Source organism: Myodes glareolus, chromosome 21 (genome assembly GCF_982192425.1).
Source record: "Myodes glareolus chromosome 21, mMyoGla1.1, whole genome shotgun sequence".
In the NCBI taxonomy this organism is placed as follows: Eukaryota; Metazoa; Chordata; class Mammalia; order Rodentia; family Cricetidae; genus Myodes; species Myodes glareolus.
In genome coordinates this window covers 63,427,740-63,450,416 of record NC_142046.1, presented here as the reverse complement: position 1 = coordinate 63,450,416, position 22,677 = coordinate 63,427,740, and the positions used below count along the sequence as shown (strand labels likewise).

The following is a 22,677-nucleotide window of genomic DNA, read 5'->3' as shown; positions in this document are numbered from 1 at the left end:
AACATAAGTTTTTAAAAAGTAGTGAATGTAAGGCATGGTGGTGCACTCCTTTAAACCCTGCACTTGGGAGACAGAGGCAGGTGGCTATCTGTGAGTTTGATGACAGTTTGGTCTATATAGCAAGTTTCAGGAAAACCAGGGCTACATTGAGAGACCCTGTATCAAACAAATAAAACATAAAATAAAATGTTATTGTGAGGTGATGATGGTGATGATGATGGTGGTGATGGTGCACACTTTTAATCCCAGCACTTGGGGGGCAGAAGTAAGCGGATCTCTGTGAGTTCAAGACCAGCCTGGTCTCCAGAGTGAGTTCCAGGATAGCCATCAGGATAGGGTTACACAGAGAAACCCTCTCTTGAAAAACCAAAATAATAATAGTAATAATAACTTGTGATTGCTAAGGAGATTTACCAGTTTTTCTATGTGTTGGTTTCAGATCTACTTATTTTAAAAAAAATAAAATTAAATTTAAAAGGCACTTCTTTAAAACAGTACAGGAAATCCCTTCATACGTTCTCATCACTCGGTCTCCTGGTTTCTCCTGCAACGCGCCATTGAAGTATCAAAGAAAAAGATGAGATCAGGAAAGTTCAGGTAGAGGAGCACAGTTAAGGAAGTCAGTTAGAATACGAAATACTTTTATTAAACAATCTATTAAATGGATCCATTGAGAATTGCCCCTAGTGTGATTAGGGTCAAGCGCGAGGACAGAAGCGTGTGGCACACGCCGATCTTTTAGGCTCTGCTGCTGTGATGTTGTCGTCTGTCCTGAAATTGTGTATTTTTAGATGCTTACCCTTTGTGTACTTGGGATGGCACTTACCAAAGTGTGAACATCTCCCTCCCGGGGGGCGAGATCCCGCTTGGTGATGGGATGACTTCGTTCACCTTGTCCGGTGGTTGTGTCATTCTTTTCGGGTGTCTGCAAAGATGGGACATGGATTGCGTATAAGACAGTGGTTAAACAACAGCGGAAAACATTTCACAATGGCATTTGGACATTGATGCTTAGATATGGCTAGCATACAGTCCATGAAAATGTAGCCTGACGGAAAATTTACCTCTTGATAGTCAGTGAACAGGAAAGACAGAAAATAAAAGATCAAAATCATCAATGTACCCTACAAATTTTCATAAAAGTTCCTTTTCCTAAACATTGCTTTTCTCCATGCAGCCCTAAAGGGGAACTGAGAGCAACACTGAAAGAGCCTGAAATTCTACAGTGCATCTGTGATGAGCGTCATTAGGAGTTTTGAGTCTAATTGGTTTGGGGTTTTGGAAATAGAATATTACCATACAGAACAGAGTGGCCTTGAGCACAAAGTGTAATCCCAGATAGTCTCAAACTAGTTATGGGATTACAGGTATGTGCCATCAAGCCTGGTTTATTTTTATTTATTCCCTGAACTTTCCATAGACTATACAAAACACAATATTCTTATGTAAACATATTTTCTAGAATAAATATTACTATTACCAAAAATATATAAAATCCTATAACATTTTCCTAGACCCCATTAATCAAGAGTCACAAGTAAATGGTATATTATTCTTAAGACAGAAACTCCAACAATAAAATAGTATTAAATAATATATTTAATAAACTGAGATGTAGTGGGTCATGGTCAAGAATAATTCCTGAGGCTTCCAGAACACTCATAAAAATATGGTTTGCTTTGATTTCACAGAATTGATTCTTACCTATTACATAAATTTAGTGTACTAATTTTGAACTAAAATACTTTTCGCAGAGTTCATACATTAAAACAGCTGTTTGTATTTCATGTGTTTCATTTATTAATTTAGAAAGAAAATCACTACCTTAATTCTCAAAGGGTTGATCTCTGTATCCGAGGTGCAGTTCATTGGCCCATCAATGTCATAGTGAAGGATGTACAGCAAAGTGTTGTTGTTGTATTTGTAAGGCCACTGGAGGTTTAGGATTGCCTTGCTGAACGAACTTGGACCATTGTTTCTTAGCTAATAAGAAAAAAGAGATGTAAGCACTTTGGACAAAGATTAGATCTATTTTCCTTCCACCAAGTTATCACTAGAAATCATATCAACTGTTTCTACCACTGGGATCTCATCGTGACCTCTATGCACAAAAGTCAAACAATGTTTATCTCAAGTACAGAGAGATCTACCAGGATGAGAATGTCAAGAAAACAGAAGGCTGACTTAACAGCCTTTGTATAAACAATAAAACAGCTTAATTACAGGCATTTCCAGTTTTTCATCAGAACTTCAAAAGGCTGTGGAGCACACACGAGGATTATCTCTTTCATTCAGAAAGAGTTGGTTTTCCTTTCTTTAAACACACCAAGTTATTTGTCTATAAAAATGAACTTACAAACAGTACTTTTGGTATAAGTTCAAACTATGTAAACTCCACATAAAAATCGTACAGGATTGCTTTTAAAACAAGTTTAGCTGCCCTCTCCATCACCCCCGCCCCCACTTTGCCAACGTTCTACTGGGTCCAATAGCTGCAAACCTCATAGATGTGCTGAACAACAGGCCCAATGTCCTCTTCAGTCTCAGGGTTTTCCTTGTACTCCCAATTTGGAATTGGGAGAAAGATATGATCAGGGCTTGAGACTCTAAACAATGACCAAAGAAAACCTACTGTGAATATCAAACAACATAACCAGTTCTTTTTCCTAAGTGTTCTATATTCAGTGGAATAAAATCAGACCTGATTATAAAAAGTCTCAAAAGAAAGGCTTGTTAATGAACAAGATTTTTTTTCTTTTTCCTTTCTTTCTTATTGTTTTTATTGATCTATAATTTCTTTTCTCTGCTCCCTTCCCTTACCCCCTTCAACCCTCTCCCATGATCCCCATGCTCCCAATTTACTCAGGAGATCTTGTCTTTTCTACTTTCCATGTAGATTAGATCCATGTGTCTCTCTCTTAGGGTTCTCATTGTTGTCTAAATTCTCTGGGATTGTGAATTGTAGATCGGTCTTTCTTTCCTTTATGTCTAAAAGACACTGATGAGTAAGTATATATGACATTTGTCTTCCTGGGTCTGGGTTACCTCACTCAATACATTTTCTAGATCCATTCATTTGCCTGAACAAGCTTTTTATGCATAAAATCTACTGTTCTTACATCAGCCTGCACCAATGAATCAGTAAGCAACTGCTGTGAAAGCCAATCAATGTATTTTAAGACGGCTGTGCCTCTTGGAGCACCTTCAGGGTCTTATCTCTGCAGAGTCCACTGCCTTGGGAAGCCAGCACCAAGCCGGAGTGGCTGCCCATAGGAAGCTAGCATCCAGCAGCTACATTTCAGTAGCAATCACAACGACCGAGGTGATAGAGGTGATAGTCAACTGGAGACTCACACTTACCCTCTTATCTCAACAGCAGCCAAAACGGCAAGGTCAACTTTGTAAGACACAACGGGGCTTACATTGTCAAAAGAATTAGAGCTGAAAAAGGGGGAAAAACAAACACGCTCAGGACTGAATAAAGCCATAAAAGGGAAAACTCAGGGGAATGAAAACTAGACAATCGAAAGCGGCATAGAAACTGAAGCCTACTGATCAAGTGATTATTTTAATTACATGCAATTCAAAGCTGAAGATAATTTTTATTTTCTAATGCCTAATTTGTCTTATGAACTCAAATTAGCAATACAGCCATTTGCTTAATTAAATACTGATTTAAAATATCCTATAATACAGTACTGAAATTTTAATCTACTTTATTCCATCTTTAAAGGGTAGTATGTAATATATTTATAAGGAAACATGGTTACTTCATCCTAATACATTGTTTTTCATACCTTTGGATTTTCAGGTCAAATTTCACAGAAGTATCCATTTCTGATTGTTGGTGCACACTAAAACGGAGGCCAGCAAACAGCTGGAGATGGGAAGGCAATAATGAATAATTAATGCCTCATTTAAATCAGAAACTTCAAAATTTGACATCCAAATACAAAGGTGTGCTCTAAAATATGCTTTTGACAAGGTTACGGTAAAAGTGAACAAAAATAATTACATCTGATTTTCCACCGAGGTCAAGATGGAGGCTATTCAACAATTACTAATTACAAGCATACCTACCTACAGTAATAACCGCCTTTCTAAAAATTTCAGTGTTTATTGTTGCAATGAAAGCCTGCAACTGAGTCCAAGACTTGGTATAGGAAGCTGAACTAACTTGAGTGAAGAAGCCGGACAGGGACCACTGGAGGGTTAATCAGAGCGCAGAGTCAAAGGGGTTGGACTAAAAGCAGAAAGTCTCTCCTCACACCTCCCATCATCCCTTTCCCCAGCACCTCACAGGCTGAGCCCCGAGGCAGAATACAGACTGATTTTAAAAAGCACTGAACTGAAGGTATAAGAGAGCAGGCTTCCTGGGACCACATAGATGATATGGAAAAATGGCACCTCCATGGGGCTGCACGCACGTTACAAAGTCTGGAGCTGGCTACTTAGAAAAGCCAGGACCTAAAGGACCTCTGAGCTAGAAAACCAGAGAATGAGAAAATCAGAAGCTCTTCCCCAGAGAGCATCTATCCAGGATAACGACTGCCCGTGGAAACACACTCAGAGAAGAAGCATGCAATGTTCAGACCATGCAGCGGGTCTGCACATATCCGCCATCAGCGTACCACTCAGCACGTCTGCCTGGAGAGCATCCCATGTACAGCCATGCTTTCCTCAGTACCGTGACACACGAACCCTGCTTCCCTTCTGCAGGACTTGGGGAAAACCTCCCTGGGCGCTTGGCTTCCTGCTGGAAAGTTCCCTGCTCCCCATCAGAAGAGGATGCCTCACCCAACTAAGTTTCTCCTCCTTGGGTGATATAAGGCTTTAAGGTAGTAAGAGGACACCATCTCACCTAAGAGTAACAGGCCTTGGTGTCTGCCAAGGCTCCAGAGACACCCTAGCTCAAAATACTAAAAGTATAATTTTAGTCCTTAGTTTAAATCATGTTTCCTTCTATTTACCAGATTTAAGGCAGTGTGAAGAGACGTTTACTGCAGAGGATACAGTTCCACCTATAATGCTAGCATCCTAGTTAAGCTGAGCAGAACTCTGCTAAAACCTAAACTCTAAATCAAAACCAATTTAAAGATACTTCTTTGCAGGCAAGTGAAATGACTCAGTGGGTAAAAGCACTTGTTACCAAGCCTGATGACCTGAGTTCAGGTCCCAGGTCCATATACCATGGTGGAAGAAGAGAATCAACTCCTAAACTTTGTCCTCTGACTTCCACAGTGTGTGTAGCATACAGGCATACATATGGAGGCATAACACAAATACACACAATAAAGACAGACAGATAGATAGATGATAGATAGATAGATAGATAGATAGATAGATAGATAGATAGATAGATAGATAAAAATTAAAATACTGCCTAGAGCTGCCGTGGTGGTTCACACCACTCTTGTAATTACAGCACTTAGGGGGTGAAGGAAGGAAGAACTTGAGTTTGTGGTCATGCTGAGTTTACATAGCAAGATCCTATCTTAAAAACACAAACAAGCCAGGCAATGGTGGTGCACACCTTTAATTCCTGCACTCGGAAGGCAGAGGTAGTCAGATCTCTGAGTTAGAGGCCAGTCTGGGCTAGTTCCAGAGTGTGAGTTCCAGGACAACCAGGGCTACACAGAGAAACCCTCTGTCAAAAAATAAAAAAAAGGAAGGAAGAAAAGAAGGAAGAAAAACACAAACCACAAACAAACCAGGGCTTTGATGTAGCTCAGCAGTACGACATTTGCCAAGCATGTTCAAGGTCCTGGGCTAAGTCCTTAGCAACAATTATGAAGAAAAACCCAACTTGTTTTGAAATTACTATAAACAAACCTAAAGAAAAATTATTTATAGGACGAAGTATTTATAGTCTACTTATAAGGAGAAAACTCAATAGAATTAAACCGTTGCCTTACTTGAGTTCCAGCCTTCATTGGGTTGCCAAGATCACACACCACCTGCCGGGTTTGGTTTTCTGTCTTAAATGCACAGGAAAGTCTTGCTAAGGCCTTTACAGACAAAAAAGAAAATAAAGAGGAGTAGGGTTGGGGAAAGGTAGAAAGAAAATTAATAATAGTCAAAAAAAGGCAAAATTACAAAGTCCCTATCGAATATTGTGTATATATTTAAATTCCTTTTTTTATGAAGCGAATAAATCTATTTGAGCAAGTAGAAAAGGAAACCAGAGCTGTGGACAACTGCGCCCTGTGAATGTACGGGTCTCAGAAAGCTCCCTGGAGGACTCGGATTCTGACCATAGAGCCTCTGACTAATAACGCGTTGGGCAGGTTTAGAGACCTTATCAGATGATCTCATTTCTCAGATATTTGGCTGGCAAACCTAATAATTCCGTATCAATTTATTATTCAAAGTATTGGCCTGAAAGGAATTATTTAAGATGTGCACTCTATTGTCTGGCCATTTAGTCTTAGAATGGCTAGGCTTGGGCTTCACTAACTAGGGAGTACCCCATAAATGTTAACGGCTTGCTTACTTCATTGTTCCGGACAACCCCGATGAAATCAGCCTGCGGCGGGATGGAGACGATGAGCTCCGCTTCGTAGGCGCCCTCCCCCTGATTCTGCGCCTTCACGGTCAGGGTCAGAGGGTTGTCGTCCCCAATGTAGAGCTTCTTCTGATCACTGCAAGTTAATTCAAATCCAACAGTGAGGAAAGACTGCATGGGGAGCGTGCGACTGTTCAAAGAAACGGGCGCTAAGACACCGCGCTGACGTCTTCCCTTGTCTCAGAAGAGTTCAAGGCCTTCTCCGCGCTCAGGAGAAACTCGAAACTCGCGCACTGCATGCCCAGTCAGTCTCTGGGACTGAACGCTGAGGCCAGCCACACACCACTGCTGTCTATAGGCAGTGACCAAAGTCACATTACATCTGGGCGTGGCTTCTAATTCCTTGGTGCTCTTGCTAAACGATGAACTAGTCTTTCATCCTAATCCCCACAACAATCTTCCCCGTGTCATCTCAAGTGGCAAGGACATCCTTCAGTTCAGGCTAGGTCCAAAATGATCGAGGCGATTAGTAGGGACTCGAGGCACAACCAAAGCTAATAATAGTCATAAACCTGCCCTGCCAGACACCTCGTGGAAACACAGCGGGTATTTTTTTTAGCCATGGTATTAATTGCTTTACTGTGAAGAAATCATGCATTATTCTTTAAGGAGAAGTATTTCTCCTTAAAAACATTAGCATTTTAATAGAAACGTGTGCTTTTCCATTCAAATTTCTTATATTTTATATTTACTGTTTGGAGTAAAACTTACCTGTCTACAGAAACTTCCAGTTTAGGCTTACAGACATTGTCTTCCCCACAGTCAAGGAGAATATGAGCCTAAAAGAGAAATATTTTACTCTTCTCTACGTGGACTCTGGCCACTCATCTTTAAACATGCCAGTGCAGGCAATCAAGAATAAGGGGGAAAAAATAGAAGTGCTGAGAATTTTGTATATCTCAAATCAGCTGTTAACATTTTGGAGTGAAATCTAGTACAAGAAAGGAGGGTTCATTTTATCTGTGCTCCTGTCTGAACTGTATGAACTGAGACAAAATAAATGAAAATGGCCTCCGTTGCTATCACAGAAACTGGCTGCAAGCATCAAGTAAGGAGAAAATGGTCAAAATGAGCCCAGCATGTACAAACCCATTGGGAAAGAAAAGAAAAAACCAGCAGTAAAATGATAAACCTGACGAAAACAGCAAATAGTCTAAACTTGTTTTTTTGGGTTTTTTTTTGGAATCTGGCCAAGGGAATGTGCCATAAAGAACGGTGTGAAGAAAAGACCTCAAAAGAAAGAGACTTTGTCTCAGAAAATGTAATGATAACAATAAAGTTTCTAAAATAAATCTAAAACTATAAAGAAAAAATAACTAGAACCCATATATCAAAACAAAAACCCTTGTGTACTATAACACACAAGGAAAAAGTTATTTCTGAATAAACTACCACACAGAGAAGCTCGCGCATTAAATGAACCATCGGTACAACATACACCCACCCCAAATATCAACTGTGAACACAGAACCATGTTCACAAGTCTATTTATCCTCTAGTTTCTTTCTTTTTCTTTTTCTATTTTTTTTAAAGTTTCTCAAGAGATGATTTCTCTGTTGCCTGGCTGTCCTAGAACTGCCTCTGTAGACCAGGCTGGCCTTAAACTCACAGAGATCCAACTGTCTCTGCCTCCCGAGTGCTGGGATTAAAGGTGTGCACCACCATTGACAGACTTCCTCTGGTTTCTTTAGTTAAAGTCTACCAGCATACAAAAAACAATCCCTTATGGTATTTAAAAACACAAACTGTAAAACCTTAACAAAGATCAAAGAATGAGATAATAAAAATAAATCGGGAAGTGTTATTACCTGCCGACTGACGTTGGCAGGAGTGAACTGGTTCAGAATGGGTTGCAAGCCTGTATTGTCAGCAGCCGTCCTGTGGTCCAACCGATACTCCATAAAAATAGTGATGGGAGTGAGTTTGTCTCTAAATTCAGATTCATCCTGAAAGAAAAAGGCTTCACGTTAAAGGTGACACCAACCTAAACTACTTGGAGAAACCCACCGCCCCAGAGAAGCCACAAAACAAGCCAAACTCATCATTAGAACTTTCAATTCTAACCTCTGGACCACTTTGGCAACTGTAGTAAGCATGACGTGAAACTCATGTGGCTGTCCAGTAAGAACTATTCAGCAAGTTTTGTTTCCTAATGTAAAACTTGACTCACAAAAATAGCTATGAAGCACGTTAATTGTTAACCCAAGTTCTCCGGGGAAACCACACGTGTACATCATAGCCTGCCAACAGCTAGCCTCTGACAATTAGGAAGAGATAGAGTTCTCATCAATATCAACTCTTAGCCATAAACCTTGGCATCCAACTCAACTTCTTCTTCACTGCCCTTTTTATCTCACAGATGGGATGGCCCGGACAACCTCCCTGATTTCTGTGTCTGTAAAAAACACACACAACCGGGGCTGGAGAGATGGCTCAGAGGTTAAGCGCACTGACTGTTCTTCCACAGGTCATGAGTTCAATTCCCAGCAACCACATGGTGGCTCACAACCATCTGTAATGAGATCTGGTGCCCTCTTCTGGCCTGCAGGCATACATGCAGACAGAACACTGTCTACATCATAAATAAATAAATAAATAAAATCTAAAAAAAAAAAAAAAAAAAAACCCACAACCCCACCTAGACTCTGCTCCAGGGGAGGAGGCTTCCAGGCCATGGTCACTCATATTCCCAGAACACATTATTTTCTTGTCTTCTTTTAAAGGGAGCTGTGACTTTATGTCCCCTTGTAAAGTGAGCACTCAGGCAACTGCCCAACATAGAAACAGGACGCTAAAGCAGCTTCAAGTCGCCCAGCTTCTTCCTTTCCACCCTCCCTTCCCGTTTCAGCTAAGAACTGATGAAATTCAGTTCACCACTCCCTACTTGCTCTATTGACCTGCTGTTCCTAAGCTGGTCTTGACATCTTTTATGGTCATTTCTTTTATAATGGCAGGTACTGATATATCTAATCTGCTGGTGCCACATTTTATATAGATCTGATAAACACTGCGTAAGCACTGACAGCAGTGTACTCTTCATTTCTGTTTCTCCTTTGGCTAACTGGAAATGAGCTCACACATAATCTATGATTTCCTTTTGATTTAACACTTTGAGCCTCATCCGTATCTCCAAGATGAATCCTCACTGCAGAATAATATGTTATCTTATGACAGTTTCCATTCTTCTGTCTAAAACTACTTGTGTGATTTGGACTTGGTTTTGTTAATATGAAAAATTGTTGCAATGATAGATCTTACAAATGGTGACGAGATTCACCAGTTTCTGTGTCACCACGTTATTCATGTTCCCAAATCTTCCTAACTACTAAAGGGTCATCAGCCATGAGTGGATTTCCATCCCTCACACCCGAACTAGTGAGCAGACACTGGCAGATGTCAATTAAATTTAAATTTTGATCTGTTCACATTTCTGACTTCAGATGCTTGCCTCTCCGGTCTCTTACGTCCTGAATGCTTCTTCAGAGCAGAGGGTTTTGCTTGCTTGTTTGTTTATTTCCTGCAGCTAAGTAAGATGCTCAGGTGTTTTCCCTTCTTTATTTATGTGAAATGTTCTTCCAAATTCTGAGTGTTAGTCCGCCCTAGTGTGAAATCACTTTGGTCTACTTATGCTTTGGTGGCTAGACAGATGCAAAGCTTCATAGAACACTAGGAAATTTTCCAGCTTGACTAGTCTCTTGACGTGTGCTTGCCATCAGAAATGGCTCCTTCCTGAACTGGAGTATTACATAGAAATCATCAAGGTCTTATGCTCCTGTGGGTAAAGATTTCTAGGGGAGCTTGGGCTGTGGAAGCAGGAGAATCATGGACTCAAGGCCATCCTCAGCTGCAAAGTAAGTTCAAGGCCAACCTAAATGATGGGAGACACTGTCTCAAAAACAAACAAAACCCCAAAACTACTTTCAATGACAGTTTCACTATTAAAATAACAATAGAATCACTCATATAAAGATGAGTATATTATAAATATATATAATCATTATATGAGTATATATAATATATAGTATTAAGATAGGAGTCATCCTACAGCTATTGGTTCCTCAGAGTATTTTTTTCTTTGTTTTGTTTTGTTTTTCGAGACAAGGTTTCTTTGTGTGTAGCTTTGGAGCCTGTCCTGGAACTTGTTCTGTAGACCAGGCTGGCCTTGATCTCACAGAGATCCGCCTGCCTCTGCCTCTGCCTCCCAAGTGCTGGGATCAAGGAGTGCACCACCACCACCCATCCCTGTTTTTCATATCTTCTTATGGCAGGTGTGTTACGTGTGTCTAGGATTCCAGAATGTTGGTGCATAGTCATTCAAGAATTTCTGTGATTTCAGTCTCAATTTTATCTATCATTATGTGCCTTTTAAATTTCAAATTTTATATAGGTGTTCATTTTTGCAAATTTATCAAACATTTCACACAAATTAAATAGCACTTAAAGTACACATATGTTTTCCCTGTATTCTACTTCCACAATAGTCCATTGTGAGATACAGAATTTTCAAGACAATCAGATACAAATAAATTTCTATTATGATCACTTTCACCAAAAACCACATTTCTGGTGGTTTTTAAATTTTTTTTCCAGAAAATCACTTTTTCAATCAATTTTTCTATTACTGATTTCTGAAGTGGTTTGGACCTGAAGTGTCCACCCCAGGTCTATATGGTACAGGCTTTGGTGAAATGGGGAGGTGACATAAGCTTTCAGAAATAAGCCTAAGGGCTGGAGAGATGGTTCAGCGGTTAAGAGCACTGGCTGCTCTTCTGGAGGACCTGGGTTCAATCCCTACTACCCACATGGTGGCTCACAACCATCTGTAACTTCAGGTCCAGGAACATGATGCCCTCTTCTGAGCACCATAGGCACCAGGCGTGCACTTGGTACACAGTCACAAACATAAGCCTAGCAGGAGATCTTACTATTTGGGATATGCCTTTGAAGGGGTCGTAAGAAGCTGGCTGCTTCTCCTCTCCTCTCTTTCTTTACTTCCTGGCCATGAAATGTGAGGGAGTTTTGGGTTGTTGTTTGTCTTTTCCTAAAACTGAATTTTGTGGGGCTGGAGAACGGCTCCCTAAAGAACACTTGCTGCTCTCACAGAAGCCTCGAGTTCAGTTCCCAGCACTCACACAGCAGCTCACAGGGGTGTGGAGCACCAGTTCCAGAGGATTTGGTGCTTCCATGGGCACCAGGCACATGCATGGCACACACACATACGTGCAAGTAAAACAATCATATGCAATAAATAAAAAAACAGATAGAGAGGTAGATAGATTGGTGGGTGGATAGATAGATAGATAGATAGATAGATAGATAGATAGATAGATAGATAGATAGAATAGATGATAGATAGGTAGATAGAGATAGATAGATGGATAGATAGATAGATGATAAATAGATAGGTATATAGATAGATGATAGATAGATAGATAGATGATAGATAAGTAGATAGATAGATAGATAGATAGATAGATAGATAGATAGATAGATAGATGATAGATAGATAGATAGATGATAGATAGATGAGATTCCTGCTTGGTTGAACTTCACCTGGTTTCCAAACTGAACTACCGCTATGCAAGAAGCTTGTACTCTTTCATGTTGGAGTCATGATATATCTCTGTGCTAGGAACCTTCCATATCAGGCAAGAATCAATTGAGTCTCAAACTGCATGAGGTTCCCAGGCAAATCCCAATCCCAGGCTGATGTCTACAGTCAAAACCAGCCCTGCTTTGGACTCCGTCTCTTGCCTCAAACTAGACTTCCATGATAGCTCACGATTCAGATTTCAGATTCAGTCACTGGGGACTTTTGGTAGATGGCTTACTTTTTGGACATTGGAGAGTCCAGCAATATCTAAGAAGCAAGTCTTTTCATGACTCGTTCCGTAATAGAAGGCCTCCTCAACCACCTGCCTGACAAGAATAAATCATATCCGCTGAGCTTTGACACTGGAAAAGTCGATTTTCTCGGGCACATTTCTCTGGGTTTTTCATTCTGGTTGACCACCGTTTTCAGAAAGGAAAAGCCGTACACACGACAGCAAAGGCGGCAGCGCAGAGAGCAGAGCGTTTCTTACCCGCAGGTAGGCCACCAGCTCCTCACACTGCATCTGTCCCCCCTTGAAAACGGTCATGTTCTTGGAGTGCCCTGGGGACCTGTTATGGAGAAACAGTGCTCGTCGGATTGCTCCCTTTTGCTTGAGTTTATCCAAAAGAAGCTCCACCTGGAAGTCTATACAAACCAAAGCATTTATAACCAACACATTCCTCGGGGGCAGGTCCCTGTCCTAGCAACCTAGAGTCCCCCTCGAAGCAGAGATACCCATTTCTGAAAAGTAAGTCAGTTCTAAACTCATTAAAACGCCCAAGCATGGTGGTGAGAAAGCAAGGAATTAATGGCAGAAAATAGTAAGTAGTCCACTTGTTCCCCCTAAAGTGTTCCCCATAGTGGCAGTGTCAGAAATAAAACCAGGTTATCAGAAGGGGAAAAATAGGACTTTTAACTTAAGCTAAGGGAAGGGACATCACGGAACGGAATAGACGTAAACTGAGACTTCTCCACAGGGTGAGGGTGCAGATTGGTAGTAGAATGCATGAGACCCTGACTTCCACCCAGGCACACACCACACAAGCCACTTCCTGCCGATTTTGATAAGAAGTATTGATTAATGTGCATCCAATCACGATACTGAGTACTGTGAACAGTCTATATCACTTGCAATGGTGTTTCCCATGAAGATGCCCCTTACAGTGACAACTACTATGTCCTAACTGAAGCATGTGGCCAAAGAAAACCTAATGGGTTAAGAATCATTTAAAATATATGGGCAATTGTTACAATTACTGCCTTCTAGTATTTATTTATTTAAGCAGTTTCTTCTTTTCTTTTTCTCTCTTTTCTTTTCTTGTAAAGACAGGGCCTCTCTGTATAACCGTTCCGGATGCCTGGAACTCACTCTGTAGGCCAAGGCTGGCTTCAGACTCACAGAAATCCACTTGCTTCTGCCTCCCGAGTGCTGGAATTAAAGGCGTGTGCCACCACAACCTGGCTATACTACAGTTATTTTAAACCTGCAGTCTCTTTGTAAATGTCTTTAAATGTTTAACTTCTAATTCAGGTATGTCCCCTTCCTGGTCTTCACAGCTGTTCTGCCCTATCCCTGCGGCTTTTCAAACTCAGTGAGTTTACTCCACTGCAGGCTTCTCGGGTTGTTTCCAGGTGGGAAAGAGTCTCAGGGTCACTCCCCTGCTCTCTCATGTCCTGGAGATCTCTCCATAAATACGGTCTTCCAGTGAGATCCAGTTTGCTGTCCTCTGACGTTCCACTGACAGCAGCCAGCTCTTCAGACCCACTTCTCCACCCTTCCCCTACTCGCTACAAGAAGTCACCACACCATCCACTCAATGGGCAAACCTCGCTCTCAGGACCACATCTGCCTTTTCGGCAAAGAAAGGGTAGTGTCGGCTGCACACACTAAATGCAGTCACACAAACCTTTCCCCCTTTCTAAGGAAGACTAAAGCCTTCCTGGATTCACAGTAGAGCGCAGACTCAGACAAAGTGTCATCTCCTGCAGGCCTCATCGACCCCACCTCCTCAGCCGCTCAACGTTCTAAAAGCTCACCGTGTCTAGTCGCAAACACACGGTATTTGAACTGCCCGGCAAGCTGCCGAAGAAAGTAATTATATATAATTTTGTATCCTAAATGTCTTCCACGTAAAGACGCAGATTAAGTTGATAAGGACAACTGCCTGAGTAACTGTCCTGTGGGCCCTGAAACACAAGCCCTGTACCTATAGCACCATGAGCTCACTGACTCTGCACAAGATACTCACTGAGCCTCTTCGGAAGAGTTCCTTTGCCGTCCGCCTTTAAGCAGAACCTGACATTAAAACTGCAAGAAAAAAAAAAAGATGTTTTCAAATGTAGATTCTACAATCTAGTTTAGGTCCAGTCCTGCAGCCCACCCGAGTTCACTTGTCTAATGCAATCAGCCCTCGGTGTCCCAGGTGGTGGAGGGTGATTCTAGGAACCAACGGTCCCTCTCAGAGACCAAAATCAACTGCATTCACAGAAACCGCCTAAGTGATACTTCAGTCCTGCCACCTAACTCTGTGCTGCGGTGCAGTGACCAGGCAATTCATCTTAATCACAACTAGTACAAAACAAAAATCCTTACCAGGAAACCTTGAGAGTTGTCCCAGGCAACGGGCAGATTTTATTGTCTTGATTTAAAATGCTAGGGTACACTTCAAGGACGGCATTTACGGTGACAACGGGCCTTGCTCTAGTTTTAAATTAAAAGAGAGAGAGAGAGAGAAGAAAAAGAGAGGAGGAAGAGGGAAAAGGAGTGAGAAAATATCATCAGTGAAAAATAGACTGATTAAAAGTCTCATTCACCACAGATGCAGTTCAAAGCCCATCACTGCTGGCAATAACAACAATTGTACTAGCCTAAAGGTAAACACAAGATGACGATGCTCTCATCTGACCCACACCTGACCTAATTCAGTCCTGCATCTTGGCAATCGCTCAATTCCAGGCAAGTGAGACAACTGGTCAACCTCTCTGAATTCAGCACGATAAAGCACAATGATTACGAGCTGTAGGACATCCAGCTAATTAGAGGGGACACAGGGAGGAACTTGAGAGACACACACCCACCGAGGCTGACAGGTGGAATGCCCACAGAGCACGCATACAGGCAAGTGTGGGGCTTCTTCATGATTAGAATCTTTACAGTGTGGCACACACAAGTTTACTGGATGTGCTTTTCAATACCTGTTTTTATTATTTTAATTATGGGGGTGAGCACAGATGCATGCAGAAGCCAAAAAGGACATCAGAACCCGTGGAGATGGAGTCACAGGCCATGGTGAGCTGCATGATACGGGCGCTAGGAACTGAACCGGGGTCTTCTGCAAGAGCAGTAACTGCTCCTAATTATTTTTTTAAAAAATAACTTATTTGTATTTTATGTACATTGGTATTTTGCCTGTACTTATGTCTATAAGAAGGTGTCAGATCCTCTGGAACTGCAGTTATGGAGAGTTATGAGCCATTATGTGGGTGCTTGAACTTGAACCTAGGTCCTCTGGAAGAGCAGTCAGTGTTCTTATCTGCTGAGCCATCTCTCCAACCCATGTTCACCCTCTCAATTATTTGAATAGTTACCATATCCAACTGTTTCTTTATTAACTATAAGTTTTCAAACTATAACAATAAGCTAAAATATACACTGAGTATTCCTATACTCTGAAAACTCCAAACCTAAATGCTATGGACTCTCAAACCTAAGAAGTTTTGACACCAACAAGATGCTCAAAAACATGTTGGACTGTTTCAAGTTCTGGATTTTTAGATTAAAAATGCCCAACCGGCAAGTCTCTGCAGATACTTCAAAACTCATACAGCTCCACAATCTGAAACACTTCTGGTCTCAAGCATTTCAGATAAAGGATATTCAACCTGTAGATATAATTTTTGCAAATTTACGATGCACAACTCTTAAGTATTATAATAAAAAAATAGTGAGGTCAGGTCAATGAAGCTGCTTCAAATGATAAATTCTATAAATCTCTAAGTTTGTTCTCCAGGGTTATGAAGAAGTTGATGGATCCCAGAGCCTTAGCAACTGCGGTGGTAACTTTCTGGCCAAGTTCAGCCCACAACAGTGCAGGATCCCCAACCTCGAAGAGGGAGCTGGAGCTCAGGGGCAGAGGAAAGGACGACACTCAGAACTGAGAGCATGGGGGCAGCTGGCGAAGGAGGATTTACTCACTACGCTCTAGTTGAAATAAATGTTTTGATACTTACGACACACCACCTTTATGGCCATAGAACACTGAGATACAAGTTATGTAAACCTCTGTTTTCTTAAATTCATTTCTGTGGGAATTTAGGGATAGGCCCAGCACACAAGACAAGGTCACTCCCTGCTACTCCTCATACATTCTTGATGATGATTAAAATCGCAGAAGAATGTCTCTAAACAAAGCTTAAAAGCTAATGAGGAGAACTTCTGAATATTTCTCTAAAAATATCTTTTAAAAAAACCACAGTTCTCTGTTCTTTGAGACTTCCTTGAATATATATTATTTGCAGCAAATCTTGAACAGAAAAATAATTTTGTTACTACTTTGAGAAATTAAACTGAAATTCAAAACCGAGTACTTAACTATAATTTTTTTCAAATAATTCAGAATATTCCCGGTACTAAAGGATATGGAACATACCTGTATAAGATAGCTCGATCCACACCAAAAGCTCCAACAACCAAGTCTTGAGAGAGCAAAAAAAAATATGTTAGTAACAAAAGTGGTTTTAAAATATGCATTATTCTATGACATGCTTAATGTTCCTGGGTTTTATTTTCAAGGCCAGAAAATTATAATTATAATATGCACAGGGATTAACTACATCAAAATGATGAATAAACTATCATCCTCGACTAGACTCTCAGACAAGAATATTTTCAAGGGCTGGAGAGGTGGCTCAGTGCCTCAGAGCACCAGCTGCTCTTCCAGAGGACCATGGGTTCCAGGACAGCCTGGGATACATGACAAAGCCTACCTGAAACAATCACAAGTATAGCTGTGTCGGGGGGAAATGGAAGGATATATTTGCTATACTAAGATCTGTAATGCACATATTGCACTAATGAGCGCGTCACTAAACTTATACATAGAATCCAGATCAGCTGTTTCAAAAACAAAGGTCATCTGGTTTTTCTAAATTTTCCTTCCTTAAAGAAAGGATGCATTTTTATCCTCATCCATTATAATACTCAAAGGGTACAGAGTCTAAAGGATAGATGTTCTTACTCTGCAGCATAACCCAGTGGGAACCTTGGCAAGTTACCTTTTGCTTTTCACATCTCCCAAATGGCCTTATTGTGACCTAATTTAACTTACATCTCATACAATTGCAATTAAGAAAATTCAATGAAATGGTATTTTTGTTTGTTTTTAAATCAGAGTGATTGGTCCAAGCTGGGCTGGTGGCTCCATAAGCAAAGTGTTTACTGCACAAAGCGTGAAGACTTGAGTTTGCGTCACCCAGCACCCACGCTAGGTATGGTGCTATCCTAGCATGGGGGAGGGGAAGACAGGAGCAACCCTAGGGCTTTCTCGACCAGCTTAGCCATTATTTATAACCCCTAGTGATAGACCCTGTCTCAAAATAGACACTCCACATGCAGGTGCACTCATGCATGCAAGCACACACACACACATGGATGCACACACATGAATGCACATGCACACACATGCACATGTGTGTGCACACGCACATCAATCATTGCACCAGTCCATAAAAATACTAGCTTATTAAAAATAAAAATCAATGGATGGTATTTTCAAAACCAGGACTGTGCATTTGGCTTTTGTTTACTGCTTCTGCAATTTTTTCTGATACTTTATTATAAGCTATTAGACAAATAAAAGCCTATGTTTCATATTGTACACTCCCATCAAATATGGCTGTATGTTCTTCCTGTCCCTGTTGATGATGCCAGTAAAGGCCTCAGCAGTCTTTAAACATTAAATGGAATGATGGATAAGAACAGAATAGCTAGTCCTGTTGGAACTGAAAAGGCCAAGGTCTGTGTGTATTTGGAGAAAAATACCTGGGTATCCATTTTCGTCCACATCTGTGGCTCCTTTCATGGAATAGCCAAAGCTTGGGGGCATACTCTGAGCAGCCCACTGCCCCTCGAGGATTTGAGATGGCACCGAATTCAAGCCTGTTGATCTTCCATTAAAGATATAAACAAGACCGTTTTTATCTTCACCTCCATATGGAGCAGCAATTGCAATATCTGTGGACAGAGGGAGCAGGGTGGAGAAGAGGAGGTAAGTCAGCAAGGATGGCCGGAAGGGATTCTCAGGACTAACATTATCCATACAACCCATCCCTTCTGACAACTGTTGGTTTGAAGTTCTGCAAAGGCAATCACATGGTCACGTGCCTGTAATCCCAACACTCTAAAAGACTAACACAGGAGGATTTTGAGTTCAAGGTCAGCCTGGGCAATAGAGGGAGACTTTGTCCAGAAAAGAAAACAAAACAAAAAGTAGCATTCTAATTCAAAGAGATCCAAGGAAAACTGCAAAAATGACATTAATTTGGCGGCAGATGCCCTGGGTCTGACCTTGGATAAGGGACTTCAGTTTTCTGGACTTAAACTTGCTTCATCTTAAATCACATCACAGATGGAGATGAGGATATTAAAAAACCCTCATCTAGAGACGGGGGTGAGGACAGGAAAACCCTCATCTAGAGACGGGGGTGAGGACAGGAAAGCCCTCATCTAGAGACGGGGGTGAGGACAGGAAAGCCCTCATCTAGAGATGGGAAGAGGACAGGAAAGCCCTCATCTACGATTCACTACGATTCTTCTTCTAATTCATGTATGAATTTTATTTTACAAAATTAAAATATGGTTCATAAATTTCTAAGTTCTGACTTCTTGACTTTGTTCAGTTTATACTGAAACAACATGAATACACAAAAATTCTAATGGTCATCGTGTCTACTCTTGACTTAAAAATAAATGTAATATACCAATTTCTCCTTTCTCTGATGCTACCAGATGATGCTTATTGATTACAAGATAGCTAACTCGGTCTGCAATCCAACACATCGCCATGCCAGGTGGGGGAGAACGGCTCCGAGCCCTCAGGGTAATGGGCTTTTTAAAGAGGAAAATTGCAAGCAGGGTGGCACAATCCTGGTGTTTCAGGATTGGGTAAAAGTGTACAACTTTCGAATTCATTGGTTGGGGTATAAGAGAATTTCAAAACAGTCAAAACAACAGTTAATCAGGTACCTACAAGGATCTTTGAAACAAGCAGATGTAAACAGCCATTGTTTGGATACCCTGGTGGGTCACTTTGATCAGGGCAGGAACAATTTCTTGGGAATGTTTATGACTTTGCTGGGCTGCATTCACCTCCCTAGTTAGGTCCTGTCTAAAATGGAGTTCTTCCTCAAAATGGAGTTTGTTCTGCTCCTTCATCCTTACTGTACTAAACCACTTTATGCCTCCCTAGTGACATATCCAGAAATATTCAACATGTCTGGAGACCACCATGCCTGGGAATATCTCAGACACCATGGCAATCATATTCTAATGACCTTTAAAAAAGAGGATTACCGATATTTACACCCCCATGGCATGCTGGGTTTCTTAAGAATGTGTGTGGGTGATTATCCCCTTTTCTGTGTTTGGTTTCTTGGAGACAGTGTTTCTCTATGTAGAACTCACTCTGTAGACCAGACTGGCCTCAAACTCAGAGATCCACCTGCCTCTGCCTCCCCAGTGCTGGGATTAAAGGTGTGCACCACTGCCTGGCTAAGAATGTTTGTGGGTGACTACTCTCTTTGTTTCTTGGTGTTTTATTTTGCTTGAGATAGGATCTCAGTATGTAGCTTTGGCTGACCTGGAACATGATAGGTAGACCAGGCTGGCTTCAAACTCATAGAGATCTGCCTGCCTTTGCCTCCACAGTACCTGAATTAAAGGTGTGTACGGCCACACTCAGTTTTGATTTACGTCTGATTTTTAGCACTTAAAAGATTCTCTGGTATCTGTAAGCCCTAAGAACATGTTATTCTTTAGAAATAATTGCTTACATTATGTAAACAGTCTTTTTTAATCCTTTCCAAGTTTTGAAGGATAGTTTCAAATTGACATATACATTAAAAAAGTATTTATTAGTTATTTCCCAGCAAAACATGGCTCCAATATGTGAGGTTATTTCTAAACCCTTCAATATTATATGGACACCATTGTCTTCCCCTTGGCGGCTGCTCTGGGAAGACTTGCATTGCTGGGAAATCACTTTTTCCTTTGGCTGCAATAATTGCTCCTTTTAGGCTTCACCCTCTTCCCTCTGTTTTTACTTTGCTTGGCAATAAGGACAAAACTGCACTAAATTATCCTGTCTACCTAGAAATATGAAGCCTGACTTATTGTTTTGATTTCCATACCCATTTTATTGTAGCTTGAATGTGAAGTGTCCTGGCCCCTACCCCCATTGGGACGTGTGTTTGAACACTTGGTCTCCAGCTAGGAGGGCCCTAGCTGGAGGAAATGGATTACTGTAGTGAGGAAGTGAAGGGTCTTGTCATCTGACCTTCCTTCCTGTCTGTCCTCTGCCTTTTGCTTGTAGGCACATTGAGACCAGGCCCTTCATGCTTTGGCTGTCATTGCCCTCTGTGCCATGAGGGACTGCATCCCCTCAAACTGTGAGCCAGAGTAAATGCTTCCTTCCTTAAGTTGCTTCACATCTGGTAAGAGGAGCAAGGAACTGATTCACCCTTTGATGACATCTAAGCTTTCTTTTTGCTGGGAGGTTGAGAGACTGAAACAGGGCACTTGCTGTTATCAGATCGGAACAAAATTAGATTGGAATTAGCTAATCGCGCATATGTGCATATTTACACAAATCACATAAACATGGCTCAGGACATCTTCCGCTAGAGACACTACCATTCAGTTTCCTTCAGACCTTCAACACTTCTAGGGTATTAATCTCCAAATACTAAAACTTCCTTGTAAAAAATCTTTGTAAATCAGGCAGTGGTGGTGCACACCTTTAATTCCAGCACTCGGGAGGGAGAGACAAGTGAGTCTCTCTGAGTTTGAGGCTGGCCTGGTCTACAGAGTAAGGTTCTAGGACAGATAAAAAAACAAACAAATAAAACCCCCAAACTTTATGCAAGCTCAAAGTTTTTGCTGTTGTTTATATATGTTGTTACCAAATAACATAATAAGAATATGAAAAGTAAGATGGCAACATCCAGGAAACGTCTTCAAGCGACTGGAAACAGCACTCCTGTCTCCGCTGTTCCCCAGAGCCCAGTTACAACGCGAGGGAACCACAAGGTAGAAAATCAGGTATGATGTTGTTATCACTAAGTAATGATTTGGCCTGATGAACAGTCGTTTTTCCACATCTTGTCATGGGCTTTATTCTACAGTTGCTGCTATGTTCTTTGATGAAAAACAAAAACAAAAACAAAAAACAAACCAGGTTTAAGGCTGTTTAAGGAAGCAAAATCTAACTCGGGCTAGGTGTCCAGTAGCCCTGAAATCTACTGTTGCTCACACTGGTGTGTGATGTACAACTGTCCACAAGGCTGGAGTGGAGGTGCTTCCTTCTCACCAGGCTGCCAGACTAATCTGAACTGTAATAACTTCCTGTTAGATTTGGGGTGCGCGCGCACGCGCACACACACACACATCTGACAGCAAAGACACCAACAATTCTTCTGTCCTCACTAACCTTTTACAAAAGATCCTTATAATCTATATTTCATGTACCTAATTTTTAATCTGTATTTCAGGTTCTGGAAAAGAGCTGCGTAGTAAAAGCCAACTTTTGTTTTTAAAGGTATCTGTAACTATTGAAACAGAACTACTCTAAAGCAATGAGCTTCAGCCTTTTATAGGAGGCCATGAAAAGACAGAACCTCTTTCAGAGGTTCCACAGCCACTATGAAACTACAGCTATAAAAATGTTAGTGGAAACTCAGACCTGAGGCAAGCATTAAGTCATCCTTGTTTTGACAATGAGCCTGGGAGCTAGCTTTCACTCGGAGCTAAACGGACAGTAGGGGGCGCTGTCATGCAGCGGGCTGCAGAACACTCCCTGGGAATGAAGGCTCCTTCCAGAATTTAATAATTTGACGTGCTAGCACATGAACATCAAGCATTGAAAATGTTTGCTCATTTTTTAGAAAAACAAAACAGTTGCTTTCAGATTTTGGTGTCAACGATGGGTTTGCTGTCTTTCGACAGATGGCATTTTTGGACTTCTTCATGTGACACAGAAAATTACTTGGATCTTACCATTGAAACCATCCTGGTCCAGGTCTCCCAAAGGAGCTATGGCACTTCCAAATCTGGCAAAAACCTCGAACCCATTCAGCTTCGTAGTTTGGAAGTCTCCTGAGGCTCTCTGCAGAGACACTGTGACCTGGCCCACCTCTTGGAGTTTCCCATCAGAGCCACGGTCCATGAACAGAGGCGCTCCGATAAACACATCTGCATAGCTGAAAGAAGAAAATGTCCTCATGCACAAGATCAAACTCCACCTGA

At 41.3% G+C, this 22,677-nt stretch overlaps 1 protein-coding gene across 2 annotated transcripts in view; it reads right to left on the bottom strand.

Annotated features, from left to right (window-relative positions):
- Positions 1–22,677, bottom strand: part of Itgav (integrin subunit alpha V) — a 72,803-nt gene that overhangs the window by 7,909 nt on the left and 42,217 nt on the right. For both annotated transcript variants that reach the window (XM_085680900.2, XM_085680901.2), the window contains exons 12-26: positions 22,429–22,631; positions 18,199–18,390; positions 16,808–16,853; positions 14,752–14,859; positions 14,408–14,466; positions 12,649–12,803; positions 8,374–8,511; positions 7,277–7,344; positions 6,494–6,641; positions 5,916–6,008; positions 3,798–3,877; positions 3,361–3,441; positions 2,501–2,606; positions 1,825–1,983; positions 827–925 (exon numbers count right to left, since the gene is read on the bottom strand). In XM_085680900.2, coding sequence (XP_085537026.2) covers positions 827–925; positions 1,825–1,983; positions 2,501–2,606; positions 3,361–3,441; positions 3,798–3,877; positions 5,916–6,008; positions 6,494–6,641; positions 7,277–7,344; positions 8,374–8,511; positions 12,649–12,803; positions 14,408–14,466; positions 14,752–14,859; positions 16,808–16,853; positions 18,199–18,390; positions 22,429–22,631 — 1,735 coding nt within the window. The remainder of the gene's footprint in view (positions 1–826; positions 926–1,824; positions 1,984–2,500; positions 2,607–3,360; positions 3,442–3,797; positions 3,878–5,915; positions 6,009–6,493; positions 6,642–7,276; positions 7,345–8,373; positions 8,512–12,648; positions 12,804–14,407; positions 14,467–14,751; positions 14,860–16,807; positions 16,854–18,198; positions 18,391–22,428; positions 22,632–22,677) is intronic.